Here is a 12,201-nt window from a genome sequence, read left to right on the forward strand (position 1 = left end):
AGATCATGCAGCAGACATTGGTTTTGCTAATGAGGATAGAGCAACATGCGGAGGACATTTGATTTGATATCATAGATTCACCTCACATACCCCCGATCTGCAGCAACCCTGGGCTGTCCAAGCATAACTCTTCTGTGATCTGGCAGGAAGGAAGAATGATCACATGATCAAATCTGTGCAAGAGGGAATGTTTTCGGTTTGGTGTTACGACTCCCCGATTCTCCCAAGACCAGGAGAAAGATGTTTGCTTGCAGCTGCCCCCAAGGGCTGACAAGCAGACTCCAGTCAACAGGACCAGGCGAGTCTAGACCCTGTTTCAACAGATGTGCACAGGAATTAGAGAAAGGGTGTTTTGTTTTGGAGGAAGCCAAGAACCCGTCAAGGTGGTGCTGAAGAATTCTGGAGCCCCAGCAGCCAATCCTAAGGGAACAAGTTACCAGGTCCCATCTCTGGGAAAGGCTCCAAACGTAGACATTTGTAGCCTCATCCCAGTAGGACGTCTTGTTGCCGTTGTCTGGGGATACAGATGAAGATTTGGTCTCTGTTTCAACAAAAGACTCGAGTGAACCCATGGAGGAGACTCTGAGCTCTGCCAAATTACTCCTGCTACCCAAGGAGCCTCAGGAGTCATCCTCAGATGGATGTTCGGGGGTCATTGCAACACCCAAGCAGTCAAAATCCCCTCCCTCTACAAGATTTGGACGAGGTATTCAGCAAGAGAATGTTCTCCACTCTTTCACCACACTGACCTACGACTGTGCAATAGATCTACTGCCTACTACTCCACTGGTCAATTATACACGCTTCAGACCCAGAGAGAAGTGCTATGTCAGAACACACAAAGGAGAGTGATGCAAAGGCATTCATTCGAATCTCTACCTCACCAGCTTGTGCAAGCTTTCCCTTCGTACAGAAAAAGGACAGAAGCCTGCAGGCATGCATTGATTATAGAGGGCTGAATCGCATAACGGCAAAGAATCAATACCGCCTTTCACTCGTGAACACTGCCTTCAATGTTCTCCAAGGGACAAGAGCATTCTCAAAGCTAGACTTGTGGAGTGTGTATAATCTGGTCCACAAAAAGGAGGGTGATGAATGTAATACTGTATTCAACACACCATAGGGCACTACGAGTAGCTTGTCATGTCCTCAGGCCTTGCTAACATGCCAGCAGATTTCCAGGCCATCATAAATGATGTGCTCTCCATGACCTTTCTCTATTTGGATGACATAGAAACATAGAAAACCTACAGCACAATACAGGCCCTTTAGTCCACAAAGTTGTGCCGAACATGTCCCTACCTTAGAAATTACTAGGCTTACCTATAGCCCTCTATTTTTCTAAGCTCCATGTACCTATCCAAAAGTCTCTTAAAAGACCCTATCGTATCCGCCTCCACCACCGTTGCCGGCAGCCCATTCCATGCACTCACCACTCTTTGAGTAAAAAACTTACCCCTGACATCTCCTCTGTACCTGCTCCCCCAGCACCTTAAACCTATGTCCTCTTGTGGCAACCATTTCAGCCCTGTCAAAAAGCCTCTGAACATCCACACAATCAATACCTCTCATCATCTTATACACCTCTATCAAGTCAGCTCTCATCCTCCGTTCACTCAACCTATTCTCATAGGGCATGCTCCCCAATTTAGACAACATCCTTGTAAATCTCCTCTGCACCCTTTCTATGGCTTCCATATCCTTCCTGTAGTGAGGTGACCAAAACTGAACAAAGTACTCCAGGTGGGGTCTGACCAAGGTCCTATATAGCTGCAACATTACCTCTCGGCTCCTATTGTGTGCAGTTTTGGGCTCCTTATTTTAGAAAGGTTACATTTTAGCTTGGGTTACACAGTTGTTCACTTGTGTGTTTGTGTGTCACCCTGAATGTAACCGAGGTGTGTGATAATCACCTCCCCATCTGTATGTGACTGAGTTAGTTCTTACTGAGCTGTTGCACTCTGTCTGTTATTGTGCCTGTCACAATAAAACAACATCTGAGATAAATGGGCTTTTCTTGTTTGTCATCATGAACTGAATGCTGACCACAATACAATAGAATCAAAGATAATCTACAGAGCCTATAAAAAGTAATCACCCACTTTGGAAGTTTTCATTTTCATGTTTTATTGTTTTACAACGTTGAATCACAGTGAGTTTAATTTGACTTTTTGACACTGATCATCTTTGGCAGCAATTACAGCCTTGAATCTGTGTCTCCATCAGCTTTGTACCTCTGGACTGTGATTTCTCCACATTCTTTTTTATAAAACTGCTCGAACTCTGTCAGATCACATGGGGATCGTGAGTGAACAGCCCTTTTCAAGTCCAGACACAAATTCTCAATTGGATTGATCTCTGAGCTCTGACTTAGACCATAAGACCATAAGACATAGGAGCAGAATTAGGCCATTTGGCCCATTGACTCTGCTCCATCAATCATGGCTGATCTTTTTTTCTCTCCTCCTCAACTCCAGTCCCCGTAATCATTGATGCCATGTCCACAGGACTATAAGATATAGGACCAGAAGTAGGCTATTCAGCCTATTGTGTCTGCTCCGCCATTCAGTCATGGCTGATCCAATTCTTTCAGTCATCCCCACTCCCCTGCCTTCTCCCTATCCCTTTGATGCTCTGGCTAATCTAAAACCGATCTATCCCTGCCCTAAGTGTACCCAATGACTTGGCCTCCACAGCAGCTCATGGCAACAAATTCCACAGATTTACAACCATCTGACGGACGTAATTTCTCTGCATCTCTGTTCTAAATGGACGTCCTCCAATCCTGAAGTCATGCTCTCCTGTCCAAGACTCCCCTACCATGGGAAGCATCCTTTCCACATCTACTCTGTGGCCTTTCAACATTTGAAAGGTTTCAAGGAGATCCCACTTCATCTTTCTAAATTCCAGTGAGTACAGACCCAGAGACATCAAATGTCTTTTGTATGATAACCCTTTCAATCTGGGAATCATCCTTATGAACCTCCTGTGGACCCCCTCCAATGCCAGCACATCTTCTAAGATGAGGAGCCCAAAACTGTTCACAATACTCAAGGTGAGGCCTCACCAGTGCCTTATAAAGCCACAGCATCACATTTTTGCTCTTGTATTCTAGACCTCTCAAAATGAATGTTAACATTGCATTTGCCCTCCTCACCACTGACTCAACCTGCAAGTTAACCTTTCTGGTGTTTTGCACAAGGACTCTGTAATCTCTTTGCACCTCAGATTTTTGGATTTTCTCCCCGTTTAGAAAATAGTCCTCACATTTATTTATGCTACCAAAGTGCATGGCCATGCAATTTCCAACACTGTATTTCATTTGCTACTTTCTTGGCCATTCTCCTAATCTGACTAACTTGTTCTGCATCCTACCTGTTTCCTGAATACTACCAGCCCCTCCACGAATCTTTGTATCATCGGCAAACTTGGTAACAAAGCCATGTATTCCATCATCTAAATCATTTATATGAAACATAAAAAGAAGTGGTCCCAACACCGAACCCTGCAGTGGCAATCACTGTTCAGTCACCGGCTGGCAATCAGACAAGGATCCTTTTATTCCCACTCACTGCCTCCTTCCAATCAGCCAATGCTCTAACCATGTTAGTGACTTTCATGTAATAGCATGGGCTCTCATCTTGCTAAGCAGCCTCATGTGTGGCATCTTGTCAAAGGCCTTCTGAAAGTCCAGATATGCAACATCCACAACATCCCCTCTATCTACCCTACTTGTAATCTCCTCAAAGAATTCCAACAGGCAAGATTTTTCCTACAGGAATCTATGATGAATCTGTCCAATCCTGTCCTCTGTCACCAAGTACTCCACTACCTCATCCTTAACAATTGATTCTAACATCTTCCAAACACTGAGGTCTGTCCAACTGGTCTATAATTTCCTTTCTGCTGACTTCCTCCTTTCTTAAAGAGTGGAGTGACATTTGGAATTTTCCAGTTCTCTGGCACCATGCTGGAGTCCAATGATTTTTGAAAGATTATTCCTAATGTTACCACAATCTCCAATGCTACCTCTTCCAGAACCCCAGGGTGCAGTTCATCTGGTCCAGGTGACTTATGTACCTTTAGGTTTTTCAGCTTTTTGAACACCTTCTGTTTTGTAATAGTAACTGCACCCACTTCTCTTTCTTCACACGCTACAACATCAGGCATACTGCTTGTGTCTTCCAGAGTGAAGACTGATACCAGAGTCTAACTACAAATAACTGTTTTCTAACATGCCATTGGAGAAGACCTCAGTGATGCCAAAGACTGACACAGGTGAAAAACTGTCCCGCAAGACAAACTAAAAGTGAAGGTGGTCTGTGGAGGCCAAACACAGCAGTTAGAGCTTTATGTATTGAAAAGTGGAGGACCAGCACTTTCTGATTGTGAATGGTTGAGAAAAATCCAACGAGACTGGCACTCAATCAAAGCTCTCAGTGTAGCATCAACAGCCAATGGCAACTGTTCACTCTGTGGGGATTTCAGGATGAGCATCAACCCTATGCAGCCTATTGTGCAGTATCCCCTGCCACAAAGAGAAGACATTTTTGCATCTTTGGCAGGCTGGAAGAGATTGTCAGAGTTTGACCTGTCACAAGCCTATCTGCATATGAAGACTGAGTAGTCGAGTAGGAAGATCATCACAATAATGCTCACAGGGACTGTTCCAGTCTGTCATGCCAGTCAAGAACACACCTAAGTCGATTGCATCCAACAAAACAGACACATTACAGACACCGGATTTACCTCTCAGTGATGATCATGTCACTGACAGCAACGTGACACTGGAAACCAGAATATTGTCTTAGACAAGACCGCGACAAAAACTCCACAGGTCCAGAGGCGCTATCCTGAAAGAAACAGAGAGCCACCTGAAAGACTGAAACTTTAGAACTCTGTAGTTAGTTATAAACTGTTATTATTTGGAATATGGGTTTCTGAAAGGGAAATTTAATATTTTGTACATATACAGTTTTATGGTGTATTAATATAAAGGGGGAGGAAGTGTAAAGTCTACTTCTCTTAGAGCAATGACCCCCCCCCCACCCCTTAACACTCCGTACTGATTCGTTTTCTGCACATGCACATTGCTCTCCTGCGTCGAAATGTGTCGAAACACCAGTTAAAGCCATCTTCTGTGTGTGTGCTTTTACTTAACAGCCTGGATAGTGGAAGTTCTTGGTAATGGATACTGCTTTCCTGTGGCAGTGCTCCTTGTAGATGTGCTCAATGGTAGGTGGTGGGGCTTTTCCTGTGATGGACCGGGCTGTATCCACCACTTTCTGTCGGCTTTTCCATTTTTGGCCATTGGTCTTTCTATACCAGGCCATTATGCAACCAGTCCGGATAGTCTCCACTGTGCACCTCCAGAAATTTGTCAGTTTTAGGTGGCATGCCGAATCTGAGGAAATTTCTCAGAAAGCAGAGACACGGCCATGCCTTGTTTGAATTGCCACTTACACACTCATGATTGGACAGATCCTCTGAAATGATATCACCAAGGAATTTAAAGTTACCCACCCTCTCCAGCTCTGATCCCCCAGTGAGGACTGGCTCATGGACATCCGATTTCTTCCTGCTATAGTCAAAGAAACAACTCTTTGTTTTTGCCGATGTTGAGTGAGAAGTTGTTGTTATGGAACCATTCATCCAGATTTTCAATCTCTGTAAATTGATTTCCCACCAGCTTTGATTCAGCCAACAACAGCGGTGTTGTCAGTAAACTGGAATACGGCATTGGAGCAATCTGTGGCCTCACAGTCATGAGTATAAAGTGAGTAAAACAGGGGATGAAGCACACTGCCTTGTGGTGCACCAGGCTGATGGTGATTGTGGAAGAGGTGCTCTTGTCAGTCCGAAATGATGAGCGTCTATTAGTGAGGAAACTGAGGACCAATTTGCACAAGGAGGTATTGATGTCTAGATTTTGAAGTTTATTGATTAGTTTTGATGAAAGGATAGTGTTGAATACTGAGCTGTCGTCAATGAAGAGCATCCTGCTGTGTGCATCTTCCCTGTCCAGATGTTCTCAGGCTGAGTGAAGAGCCAATGAAACAGCATCTGCTGTGACCTGTTGTGATGGTGGGCAGATTGGAGTGGATGCAAGTCACACCTCAGGCAGGAGTTGATATCTTCCAACACCAGTCGAAGTAAGGGCTACTGAATGATAATCATTGAATCAGGTTACCTCGTTCTTCTTGGACACCGGCATGACTGATCCCTTCTTGAAGCAGGTGGGTACCTTAGACTGCAATAGCAAAAGGTTAAAGATAACAGTAAATTCCAGCCAGTTGATTAGCACAGGTCTTTAGTATTCAGCCAACTACACTGTCTTGACTGGATGATTTCCCTGGGTTCACCCTCTTGAAGGATGCTCTCACGTCATCCTCAGAGACTGAAATCATGGGTCATAATGGTGCCAGCAGTTCGTCTGGGAGTGAAATCTCGATTAATATTAGAGTAAGTTAAAAGTTTAGCACAACATTCTGTGCTGAAGGGCCTGTACTGCGGTTTAGTGTTCTATCTCACTTCTTGTAATTTCTTTCCCTTTTCTGCACATTAATACCCCTTCCCTGTCCTAGGCATCTGTCCCCTGCCTTTCTAACTCCCTACCGTTTACACTGACTTCACTCTCCACTTTCCCATCCCATTCCACCCTCCCTCCCTTCCTCTTCCCCTTCACTACCCTCCCATCCTCCACTTCCCTTCCAGCAACTCTCTTACTGATGTGTCCTCTCTGCTTTCCTCACAAGACTTCATCGAAGATGAAGATATTAAAGTCATGCTCGGGGGAGCCATCTGCTGAAGATCAAGTCTCACTCATGGATGAAATTCCACTTTTACAAGCTGAAGGATGTCTGCCAGACAGTGTGGTACAACTCACAAAAGATCTTCAGATGGGCCAGGAACCAAATCTGTGAGTGTCTTGCAAGTCTTGGAGGGATGGTGGGACAGAAAGTGCACTTAAAGAAAGTTAAGAAATGTATTTGCCCAAGGGGCCAACAATGCCAGTGATTAGACCTTGATGCGTTGTACCACACCATGTTGAAACCAGTAGATTTGCTGTCTCAAGGCTGTTATCTGGACAAAAGCAGCAGAATAAATAAAATACAATTTATTTTATTTTATTTTGAGATACAGCACAGAACAGGCCTTTCCGTCCCAACACCCACCTACTTTGCAATAGCCCACTGACAGGACAATTTACAATGACTAATTCACCAACTAACCGGTACGACTTTGGACTGTGGAGGAAAGTGCACCACCCAGAGGGAATCCACTTGATCACAGGGAGTACGTGTAAACCCATTACAGACGGTGTCAGAATTGAAATCTGAAATCCGACGCCCCGAGCGGTAATATCATCCTGGTAACTGCTACGCTAGAGTGATGCCCATTGATCTTTATGCTGTCAATGGGGAGTTTGTACATTTTCTCTGCGAACGCATGTGTTTGCCCTGGGAGCTTCAGTTTCCTCTCACTGTTTAATATTGTTTTTTTTATTGTCACAGGTAATGAGATGTAGTGTAAAACTTTGTTTTGCTTGATCACTTTGCACTAAATTGTACTTTGTTTTATTTTCTCATGGTGTTCTTTCTTGAAAATAGTGTAGACAATGTTATTTTCTTGTAAATGCTACTTATCAGAAACTATGAGTCAATGATGCTGCTGCAAATAAGTTTTTCATTACCCTGTCCAATCCTGTACTTGCACCAAAAAAAGCTCATTTTTGACAGACAAAAATATTATCATTGACATTACATTATTTAAAATCATAAAGACATTGAGTAGACCAAGTAATAATCACTTCTTCATCTTCATGTGCTTTGCACGTTACATGCTTGAGTGATCATGGCTTTCCACATCAAACGATCCCATGCAGCGTCAATGATATCTTGCACACTTAGATCTGTTAGTTCTTTCACAGTGTCCATATATTTTCTTCTTTGCCTTCCTCTTCTGCGTTTCCCAGGTATACGGCCTTGTAATGTAAGGCATTCTATTTCTCCCTTTCTGATGACATGGCCCAGGAATTTAAGTTTCCTCTCATTTAATGTTCTCATTAAAGATCTTTTTGTATGGGTACGTTGGAGTACTGTCTCATTAGTTACCCTATCTCTATATGATATTTTCAGCGTTCTTCTGAGAAACCACATTTCTGTTGATTCTAAGTTTCTTTGGAGTTCTGGTGTTACAGTCCATGTTTCGGAAGCATACAGCAAGATTGACCATAGAACATAGAAAACCTACGGCACAATACAGGCCCTTCAGCCCACAAAGTTGTGCCGAACATGTCCCTACCTTAGAAATTACTAGGCTTACCTATAGCCCTCTATTTTACTAAGCTCCATGTACCAACAGTGGCATGCAGAAGTTTGGGCACCCCTGGTCAAAATTTCTGTTACTGTGAATAGCTAAGCAAGTAAAAGATGACCTGATTCCCAAAAGGCATAAAGTTAAAAATGGCACATTAATATTTTAAGGAAAATTACATTTTTATTTCCATCATTTACAGTTTCAAAATAACAAAAAAGGAAAAGGGCCCGAAGCAAAAGTTTGGGTACCCTGTATGGTCAGTACTTAGTAACACTCCCTTTGGCAAGTATCACAGCTTGTAAACACTTTCTGTAGCCAGCTAAGAGTCTTTCAATTCTTGTTTGGGGGATTTTTGCCCATTCTTTCTTGCAAAAGGCTTCTAGTTCTGTGAGATTCTTGGGCCATCTTGCATGCACTGCTCTCTTGAGGCCTTTCTACAGATTTTTGATGACGTTTAAGTTAGGGTACTGTGGGGGTTATGGCATAACCTTCAGCTTGCATCTCTTGACGTAGTCCATTGTGGATTTTGAGGTGTGTTTAGGATCATTATCCTGCTGTAGAAGCCATCCTGTTTTCATCTTCAGCTTTTTTACAGATGGTGTGATGTTTGCTTCCAGAATTTGCTGATATTTAATTGAATACAGTAACAGAAATTTTGACCAGGGGTGCCCAAACTTTTGAATCCCACTGTATCTAAATGTCTCTTAAAAGACCCTATCGTATCCGCCTCCACCACCGTTGCCGGCAACCCATTCCATGCACTCACCACTCTCTGAGTGAAAAACTTACCCTTGACATCTCCTCTGTACCTACTCCCCAGTACCTTAAACCTGTGTCCTCTTGTGGCAACCATTTCAGCTCTAGGAAAACCCATCCAAACACAAATAGTGGGCCATATCCCACTGCTGGAGTTTGGATGGGACCGTATCCCACTGACTGGGTTTGGATGGGTCTGCCCCACAGTTTGGGTTGGATGGGTCTGCCCCACAGTTTGAGTTTGGATGCGTCCCACTGTTTGGGTTTTGATGGCAGCAGCATCTTTAAGGCTGCAGTCAGAGACTCTTGTCTCGTTTTACAGAGGTGAATGGGATAGCAATACCATCCAAAGAGAAATGGAACTTCTTCACGAACTTTCATGAACTTCATGGAACTTTCTTTAACACCAGGCACCTGTATTTCTCTGGCTTAAAGCTCATCCACTCCTTAAAGCTTCCACATCCTTCCTGTAATGGGGCAATCAGAATTGCACACAAAACAAGGTGTTGGTATTTAGCAGGACCAAAGGTATAAGAATACAAAGATTAGAGGGAGAAGGAGGGGGAATGGAGTTGAGAAGGAATAAGAAATCAGCCGTGATTGAAAATTGTTGCAGATTTGATGGACCAAATGATTGAATTGTGTTCCTACACCTACTGGATAACATTTTCAATCCCATCAAATCCTGCAGACTCAAGGTCAATCATAAAGATTTCAACCCATTCTTATCACAACCTTATCATAAATAAGGAGGCACGATAGCAATCAACACCAGCGATCACCCATCGGGGTTCAAATGCCACCGCTGTCTGTAAGGAATCTGTACCTTCTCCCTGTGACTGCGTACATTTCCTCCGGGTGCTCTAGTTTCCTTCCACATTCCAAACACAGGCGGGTTAGGGTTAGTGAGCTGTAAGTATGCTATGTTCATGCCAGAAGCCTGGTGAAACTCGTGGGCTGCCTTCGGCACATTTTCAGATAGTGGTCATTGACTAAAAATAACACATTTCACCGCATATTTCGATATCATTGTGAAAAATAAAACTAATCTAAAGAAACCATAATCTTAAATACTGTGTTTTTATTTTGTGAATGAAGCGTGATTTCTTCATGACCGAGGAGGCTTTCTGTTCATCTTGTTGTCACTGGGAGGGAATATTTTCAACCAAGAACACAAGGTTTACCTTGGTCCTGACGAAGGGTTCCGGCCCGAAACGTTGACTGATCATTTCCACGGATACTGCCCGACCTGCTGAGTTCCTCCAGCATGTTGTGAAAGTTTACCAAGACATGACGAAGCCACTGAATCAAAACTATATTTCTTCTTCTCACAACACCTACCTGATCAGGGATCAGCTGGAGGATCCCAGCAGAATGTGTAAACAAGAGTAAACTCGTGGGGCAATGAAAACATAAACATAATGATTCCTTCAAAGTATATCCACTAAATGTTCACCATCATTCACAAAAACTTAAGACTCACCGATATTGCAGGTTCAAGGGCAAATAAAAAGTGGATGACAGTTCAAAGTTCAGCGTGAATTTGTTATCAAAGTATATATACGTCACCATATACAACCCTGAGACTCATCTTCTTGTGAGCATACTCAATAAATCTATAATAGAATAATAACCATAATGGAGCCAATGAAAGACCACACCAACTGCAGTACGCTATGATGTCTAAAGGGTCTTTCGGTTTCAGTGACCTGGAAAGTAAGGGTATCAGTTCCTCCAGCATGTTGTGAGTGTTGCTTTGACCCCAGCATCTGCAGATTATTTTGTGTGTTTGTGTGGCTGTCTGCTTGTGTGAGGGTATGTGTATGTTTGTATGGATGTCTGCATGTATGTGTGTGTACGTGGCCTATCAGCGTCAATAGAGCTTTACCAAGAGAGGTTTCTCGCAGGTTGGCAGTGGTTATTTAAAAAGGGAGCTTTGAGAGTGTTTGCCCATTGTATGTGGCATATCAGTGGCTATAACCAGAGCATCAATCGTGAGTTTGATAGCAGGGAAGGTTCAGGCATAAAAGAGAGACACTGCCTAGTGGAGCGGTCATTGACAGAATGGTTTGAGGCAGAGTGGTAGGGCTTGGCTCATTTGGGCTTAAGCGAGGTCCGAGGGATGATTGATAAGTTTGTGGGAAGATTCAATTTTAGAAAACCTAGCACATTTATTTTTCAACATAGTCCCCTCCTACATGTACACACTTAGTCCAGCAGTTGTGGAGCATACGGATCCCTTCTGTGTAGAAGTGGTCCACAGCAGGGGTGATTGATAAGGTCCTGGCCTAAGGTAGAAGAAGTTGAGTTATTATCTTCAAATTTTCTGCATTATCACTCAAAGATTTGAACTGCACGTGCATGTAACAAGAGCGTCTTGGACCTCCAGGTGGTCCACAGCAGGAGTGATTGATAAGTTCGTGGCTTAAGGTAGAAGGAGATGAGTTATACAGCTCTCGTTACATGTACGTGCAGTTCAACTCTTTGAGTGAAAATGCAGAAAGTTTGAAGTTAATAACTCATCTATATCTCCTTCTACCGTAGGCCACAAGCTTATCAATCACTCCTGCTGTGGACCACTTCTGGAGGTCCAGGACGCCAACTTCTACAAAGAAAGGATCCGAATGCTCCACAACAGCTGGACTAAGCGTGTAAATGTAGCAAAAAATAAATGTGCTATGTTTTCTAAATTGACTCCTTCTACTTTAGGCCATGAACTTATCAATCACCCGTTGTAAGTGGGTGAATAGACTTCGTCTTTTTCTCCTTTCTATTTTTTAAAGAGTCTGTAGGGCTAGTACTTTGCTCAGGGTGTCAGATATGGGAATGCTGGGAATCTTCCCAGATGGCCACATCTGCTCCAGGTGCATTGAGATGCAGCTCCTGAATGACTGTGTTAGGGATCTGGAGCTGTGGCTTGATGGCCTACAGCTTATTAGGGAAAGTGAAGCAGGAGATAGATAGGAGATAGAGGGAGTTAGTCACCCCGAGGCTGCAGGAGTTAGATCAATGGGTGACTGTCAGGGAAGGGAAGGGAAGGGAAGAGTGCTGATAGTAGAGAGCACCCCTGTGGCCATCCCCCTCAGTAATCATTATCTCATTTTGGATGCTGTTGAGGGGGGGTGA

General features: G+C 43.5%; 1 protein-coding gene across 1 annotated transcript in view; it reads right to left on the bottom strand.

Moving 5' to 3' along the window:
* Positions 1-12,201, bottom strand: part of LOC140204661 (uncharacterized) — a 99,769-nt gene that overhangs the window by 44,455 nt on the left and 43,113 nt on the right. The window contains exon 3 of the mRNA XM_072271354.1: positions 6,191-6,250. Coding sequence (XP_072127455.1) covers positions 6,191-6,250 — 60 coding nt within the window. The remainder of the gene's footprint in view (positions 1-6,190; positions 6,251-12,201) is intronic.

This window comes from Mobula birostris, chromosome 11 (assembly GCF_030028105.1).
Source record: "Mobula birostris isolate sMobBir1 chromosome 11, sMobBir1.hap1, whole genome shotgun sequence".
NCBI lineage: Eukaryota > Metazoa > Chordata > Chondrichthyes > Myliobatiformes > Myliobatidae > Mobula > Mobula birostris.